This window comes from Emydura macquarii, unplaced genomic scaffold (assembly GCF_026122565.2).
Source record: "Emydura macquarii macquarii isolate MOO-44397 ecotype Brisbane River unplaced genomic scaffold, CSIRO-AGI_Emac_v2 contig_369, whole genome shotgun sequence".
NCBI classification, from domain to species: domain Eukaryota; kingdom Metazoa; phylum Chordata; order Testudines; family Chelidae; genus Emydura; species Emydura macquarii.
In genome coordinates, this window is record NW_027130506.1 from 10,395,339 (window position 1) to 10,422,868 (window position 27,530).

Genomic DNA, 27,530 nt, shown 5'->3' on the forward strand with positions numbered 1-27,530 from the left:
CAAGGTAGAATTTTCCCACTTTTATTTTTCTGTTTATAATATTCTGCATTAGGATAAAGGGTGGTGGTGGTTGTGCTGCTTCTTGCATTTCTCCATCTGATGGTGAGTAATTTGCAGAGTGTCTGTTTTCGCTTTGGGTTTCTATGCTTCATTGTTTTTAAGAATAAGTAAAATTTTCAAAAGTGCTTAAATGACTTAGGAGCTTAGGTCCCAGTAAAAGTCAATCAGACGAAGACTCTTAAGTGCCCAAGTTACATTTGAAAATGGACTTTAGGTTTTGAAGTAACTTGGGTACTTTAGAAAATTTTACGCAGTACTTTCATTTTCTTCAATCCTTTCTTTTGAAACGTGCTGTTCCCAGAGTACAATCTGGTGCCAGGTAATGCCAATTGATTTCCTTCCCACCACAAGCAGATTCACGGTATGTTGTGGCCATAGTCAAAATTTTGAATAGGAAGATGGATCTGCAGTGCCAGGGCCAGTCTGAGATGACAAAAAATCATGTGGAATCTTGGCACTATGAAATCAACCCATTTTATTAAGGCAGCTTCTGTCACAGTGCTCAGAGTCAGAAAAAGGGCCAGGAAAGACATTTCATTGCCTAAATAATGGGGGCATCTAGCAAATCTTATTGTATCATAAGAAGCAGGAGTACCATCTTAAGTATTTAGACCCAGCTCCTCAAAGATATTTAGGTGCCTAGCTCCCACTGAAATCAATGGGAGTTAGGCATCTAGGTATCTTAGAGGATCTGGACCATATCATAGAAAAGTTGTGCACTTTCATAAACCTCTTTGAATGCATGGCCAGAAAGGCTAATTTCATGCTTTATTAAAATAATCCTGAGTTTCATAGGGAATTAACAGTGAAGAGTGGACTTTTACAGATAATAAACTTCTGGCTATAAGTCTTAGAGATGGCCAGAGATATAAGACATTGAGCTGCTCTTGATCAAGACTGGTGTGTAGTCGTTTATTTACAGTAGTTTACTTCTATGCTTGTGCTATGGTTTTGCATTATGTGCCCTGTTCCTGATTTGGACCATGGAGTGAACTAGCCAAGGCAAGTATCAAATTAGCAAAATGACGATGCATGTTTAAGGACAAAGTACAGTAATTCAAGCTGTTTACTCTTACTTGAGATTCTAATTCAGTTTTTCCATCTTCTGCAGATTGCACTGGAAGTCTAAGGATGTCTCCCATACAACTGAGTGACATCTAACTTGTTTGCAATTTATGGGTTTGGTTTTTTAATCATTCTCTCATTAAACTTTAATGGCACTGGTTCCTTCCCAAAACAAGCCCAGATTTTGATTCTCTTCTATTCTATTCAATAGATACAGATTACCACCTGAAGTTTAGGGGGGTTAAAGCAGAAAATGGTTAAATCTGAAGTCAGTGGAATCTGCTGGGCACTTAAGCACTTCTGAAAATTATGCCACTTTTATTTGGGTACCTACATATGGATTTAGGACCCAGGCGTCGTCATTCAAAAATCATGGTTGCCTATTCTTATGTGATAAAGCAAGACCTCCCTTTGAGTCCTCCTTATCTTAAAAATATAAGTATCCTGATGCTTGCTAGTGTAACAGATTTAAAGCAGGATAAAACCCAAAACCTTAGAAAGAAAACAAAACAAAGGGTCAGGGAGAAATTAAGATATATTAGCAAGGAGCTTAAGGGTTTTATGCTTTCCTTTCAGAGAATAGGAATCCTCCTTTATGATTGGGGCAGGTGTATCCTGTACAATCAATTTCTTGAGGTTTTGGAAGAAGGGGGACACAGGAGAACCTTGGAGCCACTTATTTTATTTCTGTACTAATCTCGAATGTGCCAGGAGCTCCATGTATTTCTTTGAGCCCAGGGCAAGGCATTTGAATAAACAGTGACCCAGCAAGATTACCATTCCTTGCAGCAGCTCTGTCTGTAGCCAGCTGCTTTTCTCCAAACAGAAAAAACTTCTAAAATGTGACCTTTGCAGGGAAAGAGAAGAAACACCCTGAAACCTTGACAACTACAAGGAATTCAGATCACCAGCTGAAATGAAACGAACCCATTAGCAGGAGTATCATTAATACTGCTCATGCATAAACATATTTGGCCCTGACTTGCACTCCTCACTTAAGCAAAGCTATCACTGATTTGCAGAATATGCCCTGCTCTCCTTTGCAACGGTCACAATCCTTTTGCCATGGCATGTTGTTACTGTTAATTACATATTGGGCCACATTCACAGCGGGTGTAAAATCAGCATAGCTCCGTTGTAGTCTCTGCTGATTTGCACCAGCTGACGATCTGGCTCAGTGGGTAAAATTTTCAAAAGCACCTAATCCCATTGAGTTTCAATGGGACGTGTGCGCCTAAATCACTTAAGCATTGCTGAAAATCCCACTCAAATACTGCAAGGCTGTCATTTTCCAAAGTGTGCAATTCCCATTGACTGTCAACAGATTATGGCTACCCAAGGGTTGTATAGTTCTTTGTAAAGCCCCAACCAAATCCATGATTCTGAATTGGAAAACAAAAGGTTTATGCAGAGCAAGAACAATACTCCTAAACACACCCAGAAGAGAGGGAATTGCTCCAACATGTTTCTTAGTTGACTTAATTCTTTTGAACAATTACTAGCACAAGAATAGCTGCAGCCTACTTGAGATGTTATATCATAGTGTCAGACCCTCACTAATTACTTGATTCTCCTTTTCTTTCTGACCCGTAATGACATGTCCGATTTCCAGTTGGAAACTAATGTTTGTTAATAAAATGAGATAACAGTCAAAATATGAGAGGAGCTCCCACATATTCTCCTTAGTACATACGAGAAGAGCACAGGATTTGCAGTGAACAATTTAGTTGATAAATTTAACCTTTTCCCCAAGCAGATGATGATATTCTTACTACTTTGTTATTTTATGTCTATTCCAGCAGCATCCAGAAGCACACTGACTTGAGGCCCCATTATGCTACATGCTAAACAAACACATCGTAGAGGACAGTCCTGCCCCAGAAAGCTTTCAGTGTCATAGAACTTAGTTATTCTGAATTGTTCAGTGAATAGTTAAAGGCCCTGACTGATTCTACATTGAGATCCACACAGGTGCCCACATAGAACCACACTGACTCTTAATTCATTGCAACATCTGGACCAATGTAGAGATAATTTATCTCATCAGATGCTCAGGAACTACCTGTTGCAAGCATTGCTTTCCTCTTTTTCACCTGCCATTTATGCTTTGAGACTGGTCACAAGTTAAACAGTGGTGTTTCTCCACCCTGATCAGATGAATTCCAAGCATGTAAACAGCTTTCAATAGGACCATGCAAACACTTCCTGAATGCATCCTTGTTTTATTATATAGCCACATAAATGTAAAGTGAATGCATTTTAAGTTCACTCCAGCTGTAATATTCTCCTTCTTAAGTATAGGGAATGACTCTGAAATCTCTAGTATTTCCTGAATTAGTGTGTTCACTGTGGGTATTTGCACAAGGTTTTTTGTATAATTTCCAATTTCCTGAGCATGTTCTTATGAACAAAATTTAAGTTGCACAGAAAGTTGCAAAAGTAAATAAAAGGGTTCAAAAATACTCTCAAAGCAAATGGATGTTTTTTTATTTGAAAAGATAACTATGGCAATCTCTTGTGGACTTTATATGTGAATCACACCAGCAAGAAAAGATTTGTTTATTAGGAATGAATAAAACATGAGAGAAGACTTTCTGGATAAATCATTGACTTAAATGGCAAACCTCATGTCTTTGAGTGTTCATACTAATACTTCAGATGTATATGGCACTTTCCCTTCCAGCCAAGGAACATTTGCTTTACAAATATTAATGAATTAAACCTGAAAACTTGAAGCAGGTATTAACAGTCCTATTTTATAGATGGCAGAGAGAGCTTCAGTGACTTGCCCTTTGTCACACAGGAAATTCTGTGATAAAGCCAGCCTTCATGGTTCCCAGTCCCAGGCCTTATTCACAAGCCTCCTTCCTCCATTACAATTTTTATTACAAGCCAAAGGTGGTGTTCAGATCATATAACCGATGCTGCTCTTTTGATCATGCTTTCAGGAAGTGTTACCTTAACAAAGTCCAGAGTGGGCCCTCAGCTTGTGTGTTTATAATCACAGCTATTTCAGATTGCTTAACGTGGGACAAAGAATGTAGCACAATTATGTCAAAATCACCCTAAACTTTTTGGACCAGTTCAATTGGGCTTGTGTACTCAAATGTGCAACAAATCAGGTACATCAAGCAAACTAACAGCAGCCTCTCTGAAAGCTACCTCGCTCCCACTCGAATCCTAGCTTCCCTCTCAGAAATTGGAGATCAACTGAATTTATCCGACAACAGTAAGTGAAAAATCAAAGCAGACAATCTTTTCCAAAACCAGAAAACCTGTAGGCCAAAATGGAGTTGGATTTTTTAGAAAGCCTTTGGCAAGAACCCTCACCAAAGGCTCTTAAGGAAATGAAGTAGCCATGGGATAAGAGGAAAGGTCCTCTCATGGATCAGTAACTGGCAGAAAGATAGAAAACAAAGGGTAGGAATAAATAGTTAGCTTTCATGATGGAGAGAGGTGATCCCCCATGGATTTGTACTAGGACCTTTGCTCTTCAACATATTCTTTAATGATCTGGAAACAGGGGGTAAACAGTGGCAAAGTTTGCAGATGATGCAAAATTATTCAAGATATGTCCAAACCAGGCTACAAGGAATTACAAAGGGATCTCACAAAAGGGGGTTCCTGGGCAACAAAATGGCAGGTGAAAATCAACTTTGATAAATGTAAAGTAACACACGTTGGAAAAATTAATCCCAAACCACCCACCCCCTCGCTATATGCACAGAAAAATGGGGTCTAAATTAGCTGTTATCACCCAAGAAAGAGATCTTGGAGTCACCATGGCTAGTACTCTGAAAACTTCTGCTCAGCGCACAGCAGCTGTCAAAAAGGCTAACCGAAACTATTAGGAAAGGGATAGAAAATAAGACAGAAAATATCATAATGCCACTATATAAACCTACGGTGCACCCACACCTTGAATATTCCATGCAGTTCTGGTTGCCGCAGCTAAAAAAAATAAAGTGGAACAGAAAAAGGTTCATAGAAGGGCAACAAAGGTGATTAAGGATATGGAATGGCTTCCATACGAGGAGAAACTAAAAAGATTAGAGCTGTTCAGATTGAAAGAGAGCTGACTAAGGGAGGATATGACAGAGGTCTCTAAAATCCTGACTGGTATGGAAAAATTGAATAGCAAAGTATTATTTACTCTCTCCCACAATACGGTAACAAGGGGTTACGCAATTAAATGAACAGGCTGCTGGTTTAATACAAACCAGAGGACGTACTTTTTCACACAATACACAGCTAGCTATGGAACTCGTTGCATGGAATGTTGTGCTGGCCAAAAGTATAACTGGGTTTAAAAAAACAACTGGTTATGTTCATGGTCCATCAATCGCTATTAGCTAGGGTGGTCAGGCTTGAGGCGATCTTAAACCTCTGACTACCAATAGCTGGGAGTCGATAACTCCAGTAGTGTCCTGTTCTGTACACGCCTCCTGAAGCTCTGGTATGGATCACTGTTGGAGACAGGATACTGGGCAAGATGGACCATGGTCTGACCCGGTATTGCAACTCTTATTTAATTAAAATGTTCAAATCTGGGTGTGTAGGCTAGGATTTTCGAAGGAGTTTAAGAAGACGTTAGGTGCCCAGCAAACCTTGAATTTCATATTGAATTAAGGCTCTTGTGGAAAAGTCATTCTAGGGTTCAGAGTCACACACACACACAGGGACAATCCTGCAATCTTATTATATAGATTCTCTGATACTAGCAAATAGAACACATTGATCTTCTTGATGGCTGGTATTGATATATTAAACTCTTAACACTGAGCTTGATTAATATAGCACTCGTCTGTGTTTTGTATCGGCTCAATTCTCCACTGAAATTCCCGCCATAACAACCCCTTTGAAATCAGAGGACTGAGGCTGGTGTAGTAAGTCAATGCAGAATTTGGCTCCGTGTGAGTGCTGTTAGTTCTTTCGAACTTGAGAAACATGCACGTAGAGCAACTCTTTCCACACATGGCGACAAGAACAAAACAGTCTTACGAAAACAAAGAGAATCACATTCATGCTGAAAGTTCAAGAAGATGGTTTAGCTGAACCTCATTCTATGTATGGGACTCACTGAATGGCCCAGAGTATTTGGATAATATGGATTTATCCAAAGACTAAAACACATTCATAAATATTTTGGAACCCTTTTATATAATTAGCTTGTAGGGTTTTTCTAATGAGTAAAACACTGAGAGAAGGGGAGGTTTCCATTTGTATTTACATTATAAACCCACTTAAAAGTTTTCTTGCATTGCTCTAATCCTATAATGCCTGAAACACATTTTATCACTAAGCTGATGATTATGCTTTTTTCAATACCTTCTATTGAGGAGACAGGGCAATAATCCAAAGACTTTGTTCAAAAACTAGCCCACTTGAAATGGTCAGTATTAGGTGGAAATGTTAAATAGACAGAAAAATATGCAGTCACTTACCACTGTACAATACCATCAACATATTCACCAGAAGAATTACAATCATTGTTTTAATCCAAAGTATGGAAAGGGTCACACAGCAGAAACGCTTGCCTGGTGAATTAAGTAAAATGTTATGGAGGGTGTTTATGTCTTAAATGTAAGAGGAAAAAGACATTTGTTATCGGCGGGTCATTTGTTGTGACTGAACTACTTACGTAGCCTGGTCATATTTCATCTTGATGTGACATGCTGTTATCCCTTAACATTTGTGCAATGCACATATTATAGCAAAGATGAGTCTCATGGAGCATCCCAACATTTTGATTTAGACCGTGACTATTTAAAACTGATTATCTATATTTGCTACAGGACCATTTGAGGTGAGCAAATGGACTATTCCAAAATATTGTTCATGAGGAAGCCATAATTGTCAAGAAAATGGTGAATTTGAAGTTTGTTTTGGTTTGATTCTACAGTAAATTTTAATATTTTTAATCAATAATTTACACTTCTTTTAAATATGGAGTATTGTATAAATTAGGATGACCAAATGTCCCAATTTTATAGGGACAGTCCCAATATTCAGGGCTTTTTCTTATACAGGTGCCTATTATCCCGCGCCCGGTCCCGATTTTTCACACGTGCCATCTCGTCACCATAGTATAAATAAACATTGTAGAATGGACCAGATCTTCCACTGGTGTAAACCAGCATAACTCTGTTGACTTCAGTTAAACCACCTGAGGAGCTGGCCCTATGATAGTCAAATATTGACTGTAATGTTTACAGCCCTATGGATGTTGCATGTCCAATAGTTTCATATTTATGTAAATTACATAAACTATGTAAATTGCACTGCATATAGGGCTAGGTCTAAGTACTCTCTTACTAACACCAGTGTCAAAGAGAAGTGATTTGACGGATGTCAATGGAGTTTTGCTGATGCATAGGAGACCAAAATCAGTCTCTCTCTCTCTCCAGTTGTGGTTTATCCTAGGTTTTAATTTTCTAAATCAGACATTACAGATTCTTCAGATAAGCAAATGACCATTCAATTCTCAGTTTGCATACACGTATTTACAGTTCATGATCTTTCCCCCTAAATACCGGCTTTACAATGCTTCCCACCAACAGAACGTTGCCATGCTCGTTTATTAAATTCTCTTGTAATGAATGCTTTATGAAGATGGATGGCTATAACTATAACAGGGGAACTGATTTTGGTTTAGTAAAATATCCTAAATCATTTTGTCTGCTCTTTATTCTGCATCCTCACTGCCTTAAATATTTTTTTTTCTTAGTTTTCTCTTTCTGTATAATTCCTTTACAATAAAGTGCATATGAAAAAGCGCTTACCTTGAGGAATATTATTCAAAAGCAGTTGGATGGAGGACAAATGGATTTCAACAGCCTCAGTAGTAAATGATTTATACCCACTTGGACGTATACCTTACCCATGTGATCACTTTCTTTGTCAACCCTACTTCAACATTTATTAATTAGTCCTTTTATAAGCAGGTCACTATACCTACTGCATAGCTTAATAATATAGCCCTGGATATGTAAAGGATCTATATTAAGAGGCTTTCTACAGGTGCATTCACTGAGCTGTGCGGTGACTTAATATTATGCTGCTGTAATTAAATAACAATTGTTTCACTGTAGTCCCTCTTCTACCAAATCTCTGGGTCATGTGATTATGGCTTTAATAACTTAATAAGAGGTAGTGACCAATGATGAAAGACAAATGAAACATTATACAGCATTAGAAGCACTGGCATCCTACCCGTGTTGAAAACCCTGCCTTTATCTAATTTCTATGGGTCTGATCCAAAGCCAAAGGGCATCAATAGGAAGGCATCCACTGATTTCAATTGGCTCTGGACCAGGCCTGCTCTTAATTTAATATGAATTCCTTTTAGCAATCCCAGTTGCAGTTAGTCTTAAAAGTCACCATTGGCAAAGGACAACGGATGTTCATTGCAGATGCAAAATTTTAGTGAAAACTAGTTGCAGATTTGGGCTATTTTGCACATTTGGGGCTTTAATAAGTCACTGTATCGGAGGTTCAGGCTGACAACACCAGCAGTTCCAGTTTGCCTAGGAGGCAGAATTTGTCTCCTCAGTGAGGAGAGCCATCAAGAACACATCACTCTTGTACTGCAAGCCCTCAGTTCAGGCCCAGTGCCAATTCGAGGCTTTGGTCTCAATGTACAAGGCCATAACAGATCAGGACTCAGCTACGCTAGAAGCCTCCCTTTATACCCATGATGCTCAGAGACTGACACTGCTCTGGGACACACTAGCAAAACAAAGCAGAGGATGAGAACCAAAAGCAAAGCATTCTTGACTGCGGCTTCTTCTACCATAATGACTGGACTGAAGCAAAGTCCTGACCTCTTCAAGCACACAGCAAGACCAGCCAAGGCACACACACAGGTCTGCCAGGCGGAGGCAGTTAGCACTAGGATTCATGACACCAGTCTCTTGTCTTCACCTTAATTTGCCAATTCGCATTTTCTGCCTTATGGCCAGCTCTGGTGATACCCCTTTTGTCAGTAGGTTCTGTGCTAACTGTGAAATAGGAGTCAGGGAAACCTTCTTTAGGGTGGTCTTAATAAGCTAGGAGTAAGGCGATTGTTTCCTCGTGAGGCTGATGGCGCTACAGTTTGAAATCAGCAGCCAAAAGAGGTGTTTTCAATTCACAAGGGGCCATGTCACCCTATGGTGTGAATTGGCATAGTTCTGGGGACATCAATGGACATATGCTAATTTATGCCAGCTGAGCATCTGGTCCAATATATTAGTGCAGGGAGGCAGAAGAGGCTGGACTGGCCCGAAAGGTACTTAGAAAGGGTTACAGATCTGGCCTACATCATTAGGAATAATGGAATAATCAATGGAGAGAGAGAGACTGGAACTGGTTAAAACCAATTTCAATTTCAAGATTTCTTGACCAAAACAAGGAGCATTTACATTTTTTTCCCCCCAAAACATGTGCCCATTGTGCTACTGATAAGGCCGCAGCAACAGAGTAAAGCCCCCTACAGTGATATCATGATACTAAGAAGTTTTCATTTCCACCGCTCTACAGGGTCTGGCACTTCCTGCTGGGGTTTCCAGCCAGCGCAGCAGCATGATGTTTGATGGTGGCTTGTTATGGGACCCTAATGGAAGTATTCAGTTTTGTACAGCGCTAGGCTGGTGACTGATAAATAAGGCTGCAGGTTTCTCATGACAGGAAAAAGATGACAGCTAGCATGATTTTTCCCATTTGTCCGTGACTCACTCCGCAGCGGTGGCTCCTGTCCTGGGCCCAATTTTCCTTTCCTGGGGCAGCGCCACTCAGGTTTGGCCTGGTTGCTCCTCTGTCATGATATGCCTGGTGGGCCAAACCTAAGCGGCACTGAGACCTGATGTTCCAGGTGACAAGATCTAGGGTGGGGAGGCAGGCCCAGCCCTATAAGCTGCTGCTGCCGCCCATGCCCCAGGTGAATGCGGGGGCAGGAGAGGATCTCTCCCCAGCCCCTCCACCCAAACCCCTCCCCATTTGAGCTGGGATTGGAGTTGTGGTGCTTAATGGAAGATGGTGCCACAGATGATGAGTGCTCCCCTTATTTGCCAGGGCATTTTTTTCTCAGATGTCATGGAACAGCCACTAAACCAGTGACTTTTACCATGACTGTGCCATGCTTTTTTATTAGAAAAAAAAAAGTCATCACACATTTGCAGCCCTGATGCTTATAAATGTGAGTGCGCCAAGTAGGTCTACACAGCCCACAGCAGCAAGCCTCTGAGCCTGGGCCAACAGATCTGGGCTTCCAGAGCTCATGCTCCCATGCAAAAATTGCTGCATAGGCCTTTGGCCTCGGGCGGGAGTTGGGGGCTCTGAAGTCTGAGGAGCAGGGTAGGCTTCAGAGCCTAAACTCCAGCCTGAACCACAACTTAAAAGTGCTGTCCACAGGACTATTTTTAGCATGATTGTGCGAGCCCAGCGATTCGCTGCAACGGGCTGCGTAGACATGTACCAAGAGGCTGAGTGCGACTGACTTCTGGGCCTTTACAGTTTGGGAAAATGTTCTCTTGTGAGTATAATCAGTGTGTCCATTTATACAGAGACCCTTATTTTTGTAATTCCTCTCTTACTCTCTTTCTGTTTCATCAGTTTCCATGACCCACCTGGGTAAACTACATGTAGGTCACAAAGAACTGTTACGAACAGGTTGGCTGTGATTCAGGACAGTTAACATTAGTCATCAGCGATCATTTCACAAGACACCCATAACTATGTAGCATGCTATGGTTCTCTCACAAAGCCCATATTTTTGTATGGTGTGTATCCTGTCACAATCCTTAATATTCACAGTGGAGACGCGTACAAGGCCATAATTGCTAATAACCACAAAAGCATCATTGCCACAAACTAGAGATGGTCAAAAAAAATTCTGGCAAGCATTTTCCCCACAGAAAACAGTTCCCTTTTCAAAATGAAATTTTTCACGGACAATGTTTGTTCCTTTAGAAATCTTTTGGTTTTTCAATGAAAAACTGGAGGGAAAAAACCCCAAACTGAAAAATGGCTTTCCAGTTTGCTATTTTTCTGTTTTTTCATTGTCTCTCTCTCTCCATACACTTCTCTCCTTATTCCTTTTTTTCCCATGTTGCCATTCGCCAAGAAAAGAATGGGAGAAGGAGAGGGAAACGGAAAATTGAAAATTTTTGCAAACTAAAAATATCTGTTTTTAAACCCCCCCTCCCCCCAAATATTCTCTTTTCTGTGGGGATCTTTTAAAAACGGTGAGTGGTGGTATTTTTTGTTTTTTTAGTTTTGCAATTTCTGACATAATTCTGACATTTTCTGACCAGCTCCATGACAAATGACATTGCTGTTATTCCTAGTCTGATTTACACCCGGCTCATACCGAGCATTATTCTTTCTAATGGCCTGACTGTTATGAAGTGTTGTGGTTATAATTTATGTCATCCTACAATCCTTTGCGAAGACTGACAGCTTAGCACTTGCACCCCGTCACCAGATACAATGGTGAGCATTTGAAAGGGGAGCACCAGAAACCCTTGTTATGCTTCTAGAATACTCCATGATTCCCAGTTGTGATGTTCTTCTCGTTATTAAAACATCTGGGTTAAATTTGTACCCAGTAATGGGAAATCTTTTTGCCCAGTTTGAAATGTGAATAGTTGGATGACATACTGTTGGTTCACAGCAGCGTTAGGTCTTACATTGTAACACAAGTGTTGTGCGGTTTGGTTTTGTTGTTATTGCTTTTCGTTCACTGAAGGTATACAAAGGGATTGAAGGCAGCTGGAGTTTTTAGGGCAGGAGTTTTTAGTACTTGGCATGAATTGGCGTGAGTTAGTATAGATCGGGGGTGGCCAAACTTACTGACCCTCTGAGCCGCATACAACAATCTTCCAAACTTCAAGAGCCAGGGTGCGCCTGAGCCCAAGACCCTCCTCCCTACAGGGCTGTGTCCCCGCCAGGTGCACCCTGCAGGGCAGAAGCCCTGAGCCCCAGCAGGCCCCTCCCACGGGCCAGAAGCCCCGAAACCATCCTCCTCACAGGGCAGATCTAGCCCTACCACCACACCATAGGGCAAAGCTCTGAGTTCTCTCCATTCCGGTCTGGTAGGTAGAGAATAGGGGTGGGGGACGGAAGTAGGGGGCACTGCAAGCTGCACTTTAGCTGTAAAATAACCACATGCGGCTCGCGAGCTGCGGTTTGGCCACCCCGATATAGATGCAGCATAGCAGTGAAAGCACAGAAGGGACAAGCATTTCTTATAGAAGAAGATGCAGTGGTTGTATTCTCCTGCTAACACAGCTCCCCAGTTTAAAGCGTGGAATAAGGGAAGGCTCTTGATCTGGAACACTGAACGATGTTAAAATGCTCAAGTTCATGAAATAGTAAACAAGTGTCACCTCTGAGAGCTCTTTTAGGTCTGATTTCAAATTATTTTGTGTTTATTTTTATTATGACCTCTTTAATATAACTTTAGACAAAACTAATAAGCTGCTTGCATACACTAATAAACTTTATAGATGCTGTTTATAAAGCACAGTTTAAAAATCTTTTAAAAATATTTCAGTACAGTTAAATTTAGGGTTTAAAATTCACCTGGTTTTATACATCATTTATACAATCCTTTGGAGGGAAAAAAAATCTCTAGAAAGTTGCTGGTTGATAGAAATAGTTGTAACTAACATATATAGCCATTTGATTTTTTCTTGTATTGAAAAATGGAAAAAGACTACTAAAGACTGTCAGAACTCTTCGCATTTGCAGTAAATTCCCTCTGTGCTTTAGACAGATTTACAGATGTTTGTAAGGCATTTTTGCTTTAATGCTGGAAGAACAAAAGAAAATCACACTCAGAACATATTTCAAAAGGAGAATTTCTAAAACATATTGTAATCTTAATTATATCTTATTTATTCCATAACCAAAACATAATAAAATAGCTAGTCCTGAAAGATTCTTAATCTTTCAGTGGAAAACTTCTCGTTTATGATGTTTAGATCATGAGAGGCTCCATACACCTTTGTAATTTTACTGAGCCAGATTTTCAGATGCTGAAAATTGACATAGCTCCACATTTAATAGACTACAACATATTTAATAGACTATGGAAAAGTATAACCAGAAAGTTTACTTACTTTGTGAGTAAGCCATTCTTTTGACCCTTTCACAGATGTAAGTTGCATTTTTCAAGAACCAGGAATAGTATTCAATACAGTACCTAAAGATTTAGTCAAAGTTAGGGGAGTAATATCCTTTCATCTACTGTGATTTTATACAGACATTTTACCATGTAAGTGTTCTAGTTTTAATATACAAAAAGCATATGCTGCATATAAAAGCCTGGATTCTGATCTTGCTTATGCTGCTATGAATCTGGAATAATTCCACTGCAGTGAATGGAATTAGCCATGATTCAAACCCAGTGGATGTCAGATCAGATACTGTCCCAAAATATTTATCCATTTGGGGCCAAATTCCCAGTGTTTACTTAAGTAAAACTGTCATTAATTGAGGACTGCTGTTTTATTTTGAGTTCAGGTAAGTCTTACAAGACTTGTGCTTTCAAAGATAAACACACAGTTAGCCTAACCTTACTCTTATCCTAAGAATGCAATATAATGGGCTGGCTCCATATATTCTTTTTTGCAACGGACTATAAATCCTAATCTGTACACATTAAATCCCACGGAGTCAATGGGGCTGAGTAACACCAACTGAAGATCAGCCCACTATCAGCCATATTATAAGTGCAACTTCATTAGGGATGCTTGCCCAGTGACACTTACAACGGTTTGCTTCAGACAGATTTGAAGACAGGGCCTGATCTAAAGGCCTTTGAAAGACTCCTGTCAATTTCAATGGGTTTTAGATTAGGCCCATAATGGAATCTGACATATTTTCTAACTAGAGATCCAAGGTGGGTGAGGTAATATCTTTTATTGGAGCAACTTCTAAGAGACAAGTTTTCTGTGTAGCTCGAAAGCTCTTCCCTTTCACCAACAAAAGATAGGTCCAAAGAAGATATTACCTCACTCACCTTGTCTCTCTAATATCCTGGTACCAACAGAACTACAACAACACTGTAAACAACAATGGAAGGTATTGTCTAAATGTCTTTTCTTTCTTTCTATATTTCCATCTCACATAAGGAAGTTCTGGATTTAGTTGGCTCGGGATAGTTTTTCCTCTCAAATTCTTAAGCTTTCAAAACTGACAGTACTTAGGGCCATCGATCAAGTACGCAGACTCTTGTCTAAAATATTATTGTCCACATTCCTCTCCGGGAGTAGGGATCCATGGGAACAGACCAATGCAGGACTATCATACTCATACAGAGGTGTGATCAAAATACTGAGGGGTCTATATTTTTAGTATTTATCAGTAGCTCTAAAGTTATTTAAACATTTAGGTATTTAGGGTAGAATTTTTTTAAAAGCACTTAACATCTCCATAAGTTTGCTCCCAGAGAAGTCAATGGCCATTTTATTATTACACATTGTCATGACAATGCTGAATACTTTTGAAAATCTGACCCACAAGGCGCACTTTAAAGAGCTATTTTTAACAGAAAAGTTTAACAGACGAACAACCTGAAGGTAGCATGACAAGGGTGCTGAGATGGGCCTGCTACACCTAGAAGTCTTGAGGGCCGTATGGAAGCAGGAAACCAGACAAAAACTCCTTCCGACACAGAACGTATTGTCCTCTCTCAATTGCTCTCTCAGATCCATCAGTCTGACTCTGTGTTTTGGTGTAAGTTCAAGTGGCTCTGCCACTGATGCGAGACAGCTCCCCCAGTCCGGCACTCAGGTATCTGATTTTTAACAAGCTCATCACTAATAATATTTAAAAGTTAGGGGGAAAATTACGCCTCTTTCCCTTCCCACCACCCAACCTGACATCCAGTTAGGAGTCTAAAAATGGTTGATTGTCCTGGGTTATCCAGCTACATGCAGAGTTCAAAGCCCTCTTGGAATAAGGGAAGACAATCTAGTGCAGATAATGGGAAGGCTCAACGGCTATTCTAAGCCTAGAAAGGGAGCAAGGAAAGAGGCACAGTGTATAAAAAAGAGCGGAAGGGGAATGATTAGTTCAAGATCTCAAAATCCATATTCAAGGAATGCTTTGACTTTTCAAAGCGATGGTTTTCCGGAATCAACCTAAGCAGCACTTTTCCTTTCCCAACAGGAGATTTCTATTGCAAATAAACCAGCTATTTTTGTTCCTTTTACACCTCAATTTTTAAAAAATTAATAGGGAGAACCCCCTGCTGGTGAGAAGCATATTAAATATGTACTTCAGTGCCAGTTCAGCATCAGGTCTGTAACTAGGATTTCAGATGACCTCGCACTTTACGTAACAGCCTGATCTAAGTGAATGCCTCAAGTGTATACCCATCATATCAGGACCACGATGCTCATTGATTTTTGGTGAATGGTTGGAGTTAACATCAGCCCAAGAACACAAGGAACTCTGTAGATCTGCTTTTGTCATTGAGCCTCGGTCAGACTACGCTGCACTTGCATTGCTGGTTAATAAAGACGTTTGAAAATTTTCCAGAATCATTTTTGTAACTGAAACTGGCTTTTTTTTTTTTTTGCCTAAATGGGTTTTTTTTTTTCAAAAAGTGTCCAAAAAAGATTTTTTTGTCTAAATTTGAATGGTTTTTTTCTGAAAAAATCTCAAAAAATTCCAAGAAAGCTTTTGAAAAAAATGAAAACTCCAAAAAAATATTTAATGGAAAAAAATCTCAACCAGCTCTACTGTTTACTTTCAATGCTAGTATAATTCCACTGACTTCAGCAGGATTTTGCTTTCTAACAGCAAGGCTCAAATTTGACTTTTTATCTTGGAAGCATGTAAGCGCTCCTCCTATTTTTTCCATTTCTATAATCAAGTTATCAAGTTTTGCAGGAAACAATCTCCTAGACTGGTCAACTCAAAAGGACGTGAGCAGTGTTGGATGGCTTCTTCAGCAATATTTTCAACTGAATTTATGAGCAGGTGGTACTGAGTTTTTAGAGCATTAGAGAGCTACAAAACACTCCTCTGCTCCAATTTACAAAAGAGAAAGAGCATCCGTCTCTCTTGTAATACACTTCAGTGTAAGTAGCAGACTGAGGCCATCTCAGGGCGAGCTGGAGAGCAATGGGAAAGGCACATTTTTCCAGTTGACTTTCAACTGCCACCACAGGCTCCTGCTGGTTCAGTCATAGGAAGGTTTCTTTGTGATGATTTTGGAGCTACTCCCACCTACGAACTTTGGGAATCCTGGTTTGAGTCTCAGTGGTGGTAATGTGTGGGATACATGCAGTGGCATCCAGCCAGAGGATTTTTTCACAATTCCCTCTGTGAGGCAGGTAAGTATTAACACCTCCATTTTACTGATGGGGAAACTGAGGCACACCATTAGGTTATCATCCACTCCTGGGCTTTACTCCCAACTTGCCCAAGGTCACTCAGCAGCTCAGTGGCAGAACAGAGCCCAGGAGTCCTGCCTCCCCCAATCTCCTATTTTAGGTCTGAGGGAAGATCCTGTCCCCTCAAATCCATCACTGTTGTGCTTTCTCCATTTCTCAGCAGAGCTGGGGGGAGGTGGAACCAGCTTCAGAAGCAGAGGATTGGACAGCTGGCCTTGCCCCCTTCCTAGAATGCTGTGCCAAGCTGGGAATCTGGCCACAAAACCAACCTGCCAAAATAATTTTGTCCCGGGTCACTAAATAGTCCTTCCAGGCAATGAGTCCTTCCAGGCCTGTGTGAACACAGCATTTTTCCCCAAATGACTCACTGAATGAAGCTAAGGTTCACGCCCTCTTCTCAGACTCCCTTTTGTCCCCCACATAAACCCCAGTCACAAGAGGGTGGGGATGATGCGTCCCTGAAATGCGTCCTCTCTGAATGCTTGATTGTATGGTCCTGTCGGGCCAGACTTGCAGACTTTCAAAACTAACTGTTGTGAACTGTCCTTTGAGCAAGCAACACAGCCCACCCCAAGAAGGTATAAGAAGACTAGATTTACCTCATGGCGTCTTTTCTTGAATTTCTTCTTCGATTAACACAAAGACACTGCTGAAAAAATTTACACAGCTCCATCACGCAAGGATTGATCTTTTGAACCATAAAGGTAACCGGAGGGGAGTGCAGAGGTGGCTCTTTAAGGGTTGCCTGTGGACATCCTAGAAGAAACATAACTCTGAACTAGTCTGAGCACTTGGGAAAGATGCTGATTGACAAGTTCATTGGGCTAAATGTCATAAAAAAACAAGACTGTGTGAGACCAAAAAAAAAAAAACGGGAAAACAGTACACAATTTGGGAGACCTTTGAATGAGATCGAGTTTTAAAATAGGATGGTCTCCATTCAAACACCTATTTAGTGCAACTCTAAGGAGTAATCTTATAGAGTTCTTATGTAGTTTTTTACAGAGTATCATTTATAAATGGAAGTTCAGAATGTGGAACTGCAGTTTTGTAAATTGCGAGTCACTAAAAGGCGTGAGAATTTTATTCCAGTTCATTATAAATGAATTTTCTATATCCAGGTTCCACTTTATAGTGGATCCAAAGGCTCCTGACCTACAGTTTTGCACCCAGACATTCAGAAGGTCACTGCCCACCTAACGCAGAAATTTCTACAGGATTTGGACACCTCGTTCTTACTCATGCTAATGGGAATTGGACATCCAGTTCCCTTAAGCAGCTTTGAAAATCTCAGTCTAAATACCTTAGTCGTGGGTGGCATTGGCTGTTTAGATGAATATATGGACTAAATGGTATCTGGTGCAGGCTAGGCTGAAACTTTTGACCCAAAGACTTTAGAGTAATTTTGTTTCCATTTTCATTTATATGCCATTTGATCATCTGCACTGTATGTTCTAGCTACATGGATTCCCAGGCCAATGGGATTAAGGTCTAATGACAATCTCTAGAATCACTGAGGCTTCTCAGTGCAGTTGTGATACCATACCTCCTCCTATAAATGTGTGATGATCTACCTGGTCCACATTTTTGTCCCTTAGACTGAAATATCCTGGAGTGCAGAGATGGCAGCCTCTCACTTTTCTGCACCTCTTTTTATGTATCTGTTTAAGAACTGGAGAGCAGCTGTGACATTAGCTGAAATATTACTGAGTAAGCATTGCTGTTACATTTGTTTCTTTGTTTGATTTATATGCTAATGAGCAAATGCAACACCCGTTTGATAAGATCTGGATTGTGTTGCACTGGCAGTTATATTAGCAAGAGGTTTTCACAAAAATGTCCCCATTGGGCTTTGATAAACCCTATATATGTTTACAGAAAGTGGTTTTTCACTTGCTTCTCTGTTTAAATAAAAACACTTTCTCACAATGAAGAAGGGAAAAGGCTATACAAGGTTATGTTAAGTGCATTGGCTGGAAATGTTTGTTTCATGCTCTGAACGCTCGACTGAAGTTATTGATTGTGTAACACAGACTTTAAGCATGTGTAGGAGAAAATATTATCGCTGGCTCCGGGGGTATCTTATCCAGAAAACCCATTTAAAAAGGAAAAAAATTGCTTGTCGAAATTATTTTCACAAGCCCCAGAGGCGAAGCTTTATTCTCTGCTAGGGATGATTTCACAATACCCAGAGACACAATGAATGCCTCCAAAGGCAGGAAAATGGCGCCAAACTTCCCTTTAATTTGATTGCCAAATGTTAACAAACGCATCTTGGCAGCCTCCCCCTCCCCCGCACATCCCTGTTCTGTGCACCCTGTGACTTTACTAACCAGACAGTGAATGTGAGCTTTGCAGACTGTGCCTCTTCTACTCTTCCTGAAGAGCACCAGCGCTAGCTAGGTTACATTTACATTCGAAGGCACTGCACGGGGTAAGCCAGGCCGATATTTCACCTGTGTTTTAGTAACAACAGATACTCCCCACTCCAAACAGGAATTTTAAGTGAACATTTTGTTTTTTCAAACTTTTTGTATTGACTTTGTTCGATAAACACAGAGAACATCCTGCAAATTAAATAATTCACGAGGCACAACAGGATTTAGCCATGAGGAGGTGGTTTGCAGGGTGAACTGACAAAGGATTATAACTTGTATCCTACAAGGAACAGGAACTTGGAAGAGAGGGTTGACTTTGGGATAAATAAACTATGAGTTCACGTACCTGTCGCATAGGACCAATCATTTGATTGCCAAATGTTAAGGTCATCCATTATGAGGTGAATGTTTCCTTATTTAGCAGGTGTCTAGAAAAGGTTGAGTTCTTACAGTAGGCACAATCTCTGCTTACAGTCCTGGTTCCCATCCTGCATGGCTTATGCGCCTTTTATCATGATGCACTGGCCATAAGTAAATGGTATTTTGATGGATTTCATTCTTTTCTCTTGTTCTAAAAATGGGGTTTACAGGTGTTCATTGTTTGTTTGTTTAAAGGCTCCTGATCCAAGTGGGTGTCTTCTGATGGTTTTAGTAGAAGACTTTCTCTCATTACAGTAATTCCACTTGCGATCTCATGTTTTGTATGAAATGGGTAGAAGTTATCACGTGTGATATTCAGCACTCATGACATGAAAATCCCCAGCAAATATTCCATACATTAATAAAAACAGTCTGTTAGCTTTAAACCAATAACAAAGGAAATTCCAGCACAACAGAATGGCACATTTTATCCTTCCAGGTTCATTAAAATCACTTTTAAGCACAATTTACAGCACTATCTAAATGTGTTCTTCACTTTTATCTAGTGTCACCCTGATTCTCTGATTCACACCAGTGTAACTCTATTGACTTTACCAGCACACGTGCTGGGGGTACATCCATAGTTAGTGTACTTTACACCAGCTGTGAATCTCCCCCCAATTCACGCCAACCTAAATGAGAAAAGAATCCTCAGTTCATGAGTGTACAGTGGAGTCATCAAAGGCTACAGCCACACTGCAAGCTAGGGCTGTGAGTCCCCTGCCCATGAACCATATACTGATGTTAGCACCCATCAAACTAGCACACGGACAAATAGCAGTGCAGCTGCAGTGGTGCTGGTAGCAGCAGTGGAGGCACATACATACTCAGCAGTTTTAGTTTTCCGTGGCTATCCTGCTATTTATACTCGTGCTAGCTTGATGAGAACTAGAGCAAGTATGCACACATGAGTGGGAGACTCTCCCCTTTCTCCCCCAGCTTGCACTGTAGACAAAGCCTGTAGAGAGAAGGCTTCTCCACACAGGTCAACATCACTATATGAGGACAGTTCACTGTAAGACGAGTTGCTGTTTCCGCATATTGCAGTACAGAACACTGAAACAATTCCAGTCTACATCACTACATCACAGTGTTAAGTGCTTGATGGCTCACTCACAGGGCTGCATTAAGGCTAGTTTTTGTTTGTTTTGTTTTGTTTTTTGCATGGAATATAGGTATATTTATTAAATCTGATCAACATTTTTCTGTTTAAAACTTTTTTTTATGATTTATGGCTTCTTTTAAAAAAATGAACATTTCCTTCAATTTTTAAAAATTTTCTGATTTTTTTTTTAATGGAAGAAATGAAAACAAAAATTGGTTTTCAGTTTTTCCCTCCTTTCTCTCCCTTTTTTCCATTTTTTTCACTGGCAAAAAAGAATAAAGGAGAAAGGAAATGGGGGGGAAAAAGGTGAGAAAGGAGGAAAACCATCTTCATTGTCAGGTTGTGAAATTTGTTTTTCAGTTTTGAAAAGCAAAAAAATGTTCATTTTCTTTTTGTTTTTTTCAAAGTAGTGAAAGACAAGCTGCTCCGCCTTTTGCCATTAAATGCCCTGCATGTTTTTTCTATTGATTGTCGTCATGCCTTTACACTGAACTAACTTCACTAGATATGGTAGCTAGAGGTCAGCAAAGAATGAATAGAATTGTTGAGAAAAATGCAAGCTTTAAAAATTGGCTAGCAGGATAATTGTTTTGTGCTCTGCCATTTAAATTTTTAAATATTTTTGTGACAAGGGGAAGTATTTTTGTGCCCCCTACTCTTGTGATGCAGCCTTATGGAACTGGGAAATATCATCTACATTATGGGCCTAGATTATTCCTGCCAGATCCTCTATGCATTGATCTCCTTTGACCCACATGGACAGAGAAGGGCAGCTCTATGGCATCATTTCCTCTTCCTGGAACCCTGCAGAAGACTTTCCAGGAAGGAGTCAGAATTCTTGTGGAGGGGCTCTAGACCAGACCTAGGTTGGGAGACTGGGGCTTGCCCAGGACAATACTGTCCCTTCCCCTCTCCTACCAACCCCACAGAAATTAGGGAGAAAACATAATGCAGTCCTGAGTTGTACTACATTTCACATGGAGCCCCTCCCTCCTATGAAAATAACAGAAACAGGGAGTCCCAGGCCCAGCTTTGGCCAGGCAAGACTAGTAGCAAAACTACCAAAGAATGGGGAGGAGATGGTGGGAGACTTGAGGGGCAACATGGAGGCTCCTGATTCCTGTGGCATCTGCAGGGTTTAAAGGCAGAACCAAGCGACTATTCCATGGGAAGCCATACCCTGCCCCCCACCCCTCAAGAATGATTTTTGGGGGCATTCGCAGAGGGCGATACTCCAAGTTGTGGAACAGATGGAATGCATGGTGTGGGTGCAGTGACACTGTTGAAATCAACTGGCTTCAATCGAGTAGCTCTGGCTTTACGCTTGGGATAAGGATCTAGCTTTACATTTACATAAGCTTCCTTCCACACAGGCTATAATCCCTTTGAACAGAGTAATTGCATTTTTGGATCCAAATACCTCACATTCTTTACAGTGTCTGCAATCTTATGTTATACGATAGGAGAGGTTATTCTGCCTACACTTGGATTAATGAAGCTCTGTTGAAATATGCCTGAGTTATCTAGTGCTGAAATGAAGTTTAATATAAAATGGCATCCAGGGGCATGAGGAAAATGTAGTTGCTGTCAGCCTGAAAGAGATCACTACAAAGCAACGTCTGCCCCTTTTGGAGCTGGCAGTAAAAATGGACCATCCCTGCATCTCAAAACTCCCAGACATGCCTGACAGCTAGCAAACATCTATAAACCAAGAGTCCAGGGACACAACGTTTCAGATATCACACTCTCTAGCTCATACAGGCAGGAACATTTAAATATCAGTTCATTTAGTTGAAACGCCACTTCAAGTGTTACTCTGCCCCACAACAGTTTTACAGCAATACAGTGCGGACTTGTCTATTTGCTATCATTTGATATGTACCGATTTCCCATTTAATATCAATTGAAAATTACTGGTTTCTTGTTCTAATAAACAGTGTTTAATGATACCACATTGGGTCTGAATTTTAGACTTAGACTGTATACTGAAATGGGTGTTAAACTTACCTTGTAATGAATATAGAGAGATAGATATACACATATGCATTACATATATAGCCCCTTTCTGATGAGGCTTTCCAAGCACTCTGCTAAGGTGTGCAAGTACTGTTCCTCTTTCACAGAGCTTGTGATTTTCCCAAGGCTAGAATGGGTCGAAAAACTTTTGATGGAACAGTTTTCTATTAGCAAATACAGTTCCGTCAAAATCAAAATGTTTTGTGGGAACATGTTGATTCTGATGAGATGTTCAATGGGAAAAAATTGAAACTAATTGTTTTAACTTTCTCGTTCCATTTTCATAATGGTGAAATGTTCCGTTTTGACATTCTCGCTTCATTTCTTTTCATATCGATTTTCATATTATAATTACGTTAATATTATATATATATTTAGTTTGCTATGATAATGTTTTGACATTATCAAAATGAAACGTGTCGGTTTCCAAACTGGAATGTCTGCTCTGTGAGAAAATTTAACTTTCTGTTCTTAATGAAATTGAATGTGGAAATGTCAGTATTTCCTGCAGAAAGCTTATGCAATGAGTCAGTGCCAGAACTGCAATGAGAACTCAGGAGCCATAGATTTTCAGTCCCCAGATCTAACCCCTGGTTTTGTGCATACAAGAATGCTGTGAGACAAGATATAGGTAGGTGGGAACAGTGGTTTTAATCATTTAGCATTAAGATCTCAGTGGAAAACTCTCTCTGCTTTGGTGATTTCTTTGCCTGCGTAGGGCAGCTCAGCTCACTAAGCGGAAATGTAACAATAGTATTTAATAATGTTGACATTGCAGTTTAAATTGTTCTTTCTTCTTGTAATATTCACATAGTAGTGTGGTTTTCAAATGAGACTGATGGGTTTGGTTCCTCAGGAGGAAGTGTCAAGCAAGCCTGCCTCCTGCTGGCGTGTGGCTAAAAGTCAATTTCTGGAATAGTACTCTGTTCATTTAAAAAATACTGCCACTGCGTTCATGCCATTTGTGTGGCACTCACTGTGTGAGAGATCTTACCATCACCGGTTACAAAGCAGTCCTTCTTCTTCTGACTGCCATTTCACAGCATTATGTCATAAAGTCAGAGAACACAATTTTGTCTGAAGGGAGGCAGGCATTCCTGGGACGCGGCTTCCCCAGACGTGAGACACACGAATTACTCCATCCTGGGGGTGATGTCAGTTTTGTACTGAAGGTCTGAGTCTTCTATTGGGTCCTCAGAAGTGCACAGTGGCGCAGGCTGCCCATATGCCTCTACTGTGATGAAACCCAGCGCCAAACGGTGCACAGCACAAAGTGCCTGGCACCTACCTAGGAGGTGCCAGGACCAGGTGGACTGGAGATACGCTGCCATTCATACCAGTGGCATAGCTACAGGTGGGCCTGGGTGGGTCATAGCCCACCAACTTGGAAAGCAGGCCCACCCAATCCGATTTTCAGCAATTCATCCCGTGTTTTTATCAGTCTCTGTTTCTCCTGTGACACAAGGCTTGTGTCCACCCATGTTAACCAGAGTTCCCTGCCAAAAAATCAGTTCTGGCTATGCCTCTGATCCACACACTGTATATCCTTAGACATAAATCCAGCCCCGACTAATTACAAACAAAGCGTCTGATCCTGAGGGGTGCTGGTGTCACTGAGAATGGTGCATGCTTTGGATGAGGTCCAAAGGTGGTGCACCATCTGATCCTCTGTTTATCTTGATTAGAAGATAGCCTGATCAACCATCAGATCAAAACACAGGTCTGGAAAAGGAATTTCCCCCCATTCTGATTTATTACAGTATTTGCAACATTACTCAGATGCATTATTGGAATGAGGGCTGCCTTCCCTTGAGACTTCAGTTAAAAGTCTCCAGAGCACAGCTGATCTTTACAAAAACTCATAGGAGGCCATGGTAAGTAGCTAGCTAGCTAGCTAGAACGTCTTTATGTCTAGCTGTTGCCAAAGGGACATCTAGCCTGCCTCCTATTCTGAGGTCCTAGAGATAACCATAACTTCCTTCACGGAGAGGAGCAGTTTCCAGTCTTAAGCGTCAGTGGGATTTTTACACTGGCATAACTGAGATCAGAGGCTGGTTCTCTGAACTCTGAGCACTGCTAGTCCAATCACTGGACTGCTAATCCAATTTTCACTCCAGTTGCATTTATTTAATGCCAATACCAAGATGATCTGAACCAAACAACACAGAGTTTACAATAAGAAACACCACAAGCAAAAACATCTCTGTGCAGAATCATTTTCTGACAATAAAGAACTACTGCAGCATAGTCCTCTGCGCACCGTTCAGGTATGCGTGTCTACGTCTTCACAAATTCTTCATTTCTCACCCTCTAGGATACAAAGAAACCAAAAATAAACCCATTGGTTATGTTAAACCTTAATTTCCAGTGACAACCAATAAGTGCTATGGGGAATAAGATATATTCTTCTCTTGGAATGGCTACATATATTTAAGCAGAAGAAAAACAGCAGAGATAAAGGACAAAATAAGTAGCTACCTACCATCATTGCCTGGGATTTGGAAGCCTTCTAAATTCAGTACCTCTTCCTAGCATCTGGTATTTATCAGTCTCCTCTTTGCAAGTAAGTTCCAGTAGAAATGCCTGGTCAAGAATTCCCAAAGTCCCATGCTGGCTTGCTCTCCTTTCCCCTTCTCACTGCCTGTTTTGTTACAGGTTGTCCGTCATTTGAGATTTTTATGCCTCATTACTTCTACCAATCCAGCTCTATTGCTTTTCATGGCTGACATTATCAATTTCAAGCTATAAAAATGCATTATTCACAGGTGAAAATGACACCTATTTAAGACAAGCACATCATCTAGCTCGAGTTCAAGTGCTGATGCTTTGAATTTATAAAGAAATGTTACTACTCGGAGGCCCTGTTTATGCTACAAAATTACGTTGACCTAAGTTACATCAGCATACAGCCAGTGCCCCAGTTATTACATCGCTGGTGCGTGTGCACACGATGCCACGTGTGTCAGCAGGAGCACTTGTATCGATGCAGTGTGCAGTGCACTATGGGCAGATATCCCACTGTGCAACTCGCCACCATCCAACACAGGGTGTTTTGGGAAGTTTTTTGCAATGCCTCATTTCAGAGCCGAATCAAGTCACGCAGAGGTGATGGGGAGCATGGGGTCAACGTCACACGATGCAGTATTCTCCATCCCATTATTTTACCTGCAGCCCATAATATTTTACACCTTCTTTTCAAAATCCCCTCAAACTGGCGCGTCCCTCGCGAGCCACCATTTCTGACAAACATGGAGCCTGCACAGCTCTGCACCATTGTCATGAGTGTTGCAAGTACAGGGCGCATGAGCCTGCAGTATTTGCAGAGAGTCAAGAGGAGGTGTGGGGAATGAGACACTTCCTTGGAGGGCAGATTGCTGTGGGACATGGAAAGGAACAATTCAAGGTTGTTGCCGGTGTTCACGGAGCAGCTGGAGACGGTGAAGCACCAGTTTTGAGCCCCAAAAACAATCACCGAGTAGTGGGATTGCATCGTAATGCAGGTTTGGGATGATGAGCAGTGGCTGCAGAACTTTCAGATGCACAAGACCACATTCCTGGACCTGTGTGCCGAGCTCACCCCAGCCCTCCAGAGCAGGGACACCAAAAAGAGCATGACACCAACAGTTGAGGAGCGCGTGGCAAATGCACTGTGGAAACTTGAAATGCCGGTTTGCTACCGGTCAGTCAGGATTCAATTTGGAGTTGGGAAATCCACCACAGGGGCCGTTGTCATACAAGTCTACAGGGCCATTAATTGACTCTTCCTATGCAGGACTGTGACAATGTGCAGGACACAGTGAATGGTTTTGCAACAGTGGGCTTTTCGAACTGCGGTGGGGTGATAGATGGCACGCATATCCCTATTTAAGCAGCAGACCATCTTGCCACAAAGTACATCAACAGAAAGGGCTACTTTTCTATGGTTATGCAAGTGCTGGTGGATCACTGGCAACGCTTTATCAACATAGAATCATAGAATATTAGAGTTGGAAGGGACCTCAGGAGGTCATCTAGTCCAACCCCCTGCTCAAAGCAGGACTAACCTCAGCTATATCATCCCAACCAGGGCTTCGTCAAGCCTCAGCTTAAAAACCTCTAAGGATGGAGATTCCACCACCACCCTAGGTAACCCATTCCAGTGCTTCACCACCCTCCTAGCGAAAAACTTTTTCCTAATGTCCAACCTAGACCTCCCCACCTGTAACTTGAGACCGTTGCTCCTTGTTCTGTCATTTGCCACCACCGAGAACAGGCTTGCCCCATCCTCCCTGGAACCCCCTTTCAGGTAGTTAAAGGCTGCTATCAAATCCTCCCTCATTCTTCTCTTTTGCAGACTAAACAAGTCTAGTTCCCTCAGCCTGTCCTCATAAGTCCTGTGCTCCAGCCCCCTAATCATTTTTGTTGCCCTCCGCTGGACTCTCTCCAACTTCTCCACATCCTTTTTGTAGTGGGGGGCCCAAAACTGGACACAATATTCTAAATGCGGCCTCACCAATGCCGAATAGAGGGGAATAATCACTTCCCGCGATCTGCTGGCAATGCCCCTCTTAATGCAGCCCAATATGTTATTAGTCTTCTTGACAACCAGGGCACACTGCTGACTCATATCCAGATTTTTATCCACTGTTACCCCCAGGTCCTTTTCTGCAGAAGTGCTGCCTAGCTTGTCGGTCCCCAGTCTATAGCTATGCATGGGATTCTTCCTTCCTAAGTGGAGGACTCTGCACTTTTCTTTGTTGAACCTCATGAGATTTATTTTGGCCCAATCCTCCAGTTTGTTTAGGTCCTTCTGTATCCTATCCCTACCTTCCAGGGTATCTACCACTCTCCCCATCTTAGTGTCATCCGCAAACTTGCTGAGGGTGCAATCTACCCCATCCTCCAGATCATTAATGAAGATGTTGAACAAAACCGGCCCCAGGACCGACCCCTGGGGAACTCTGCTTGTGACCGGTTGCCAGCTAGACATGGAGCCACTGATCACTGCTCGTTGAGCCCTATGCTCTAGCCAGTTCTCTATCCACTTTATAGTCCATTCATCCAACCCATACTTCTTTAACATGCTGATAAGAATACTGTGAGAGACAATATCAAAAGCTT

General features: G+C 41.2%; 1 protein-coding gene across 1 annotated transcript in view; it reads right to left on the bottom strand.

The window, feature by feature from the left end:
* Positions 1-12,789: 12,789 nt before the first annotated feature.
* Positions 12,790-27,530, bottom strand: part of HHLA1 (HHLA1 neighbor of OC90) — a 51,271-nt gene continuing 36,530 nt past the window's right edge. The window contains exons 15-17 of the mRNA XM_067530368.1: positions 17,111-17,267; positions 13,227-13,309; positions 12,790-12,916 (exon numbers count right to left, since the gene is read on the bottom strand). Of these exons, the coding sequence (XP_067386469.1) occupies positions 12,873-12,916; positions 13,227-13,309; positions 17,111-17,267 (284 nt within the window). The 3' untranslated portion in view covers positions 12,790-12,872. The remainder of the gene's footprint in view (positions 12,917-13,226; positions 13,310-17,110; positions 17,268-27,530) is intronic.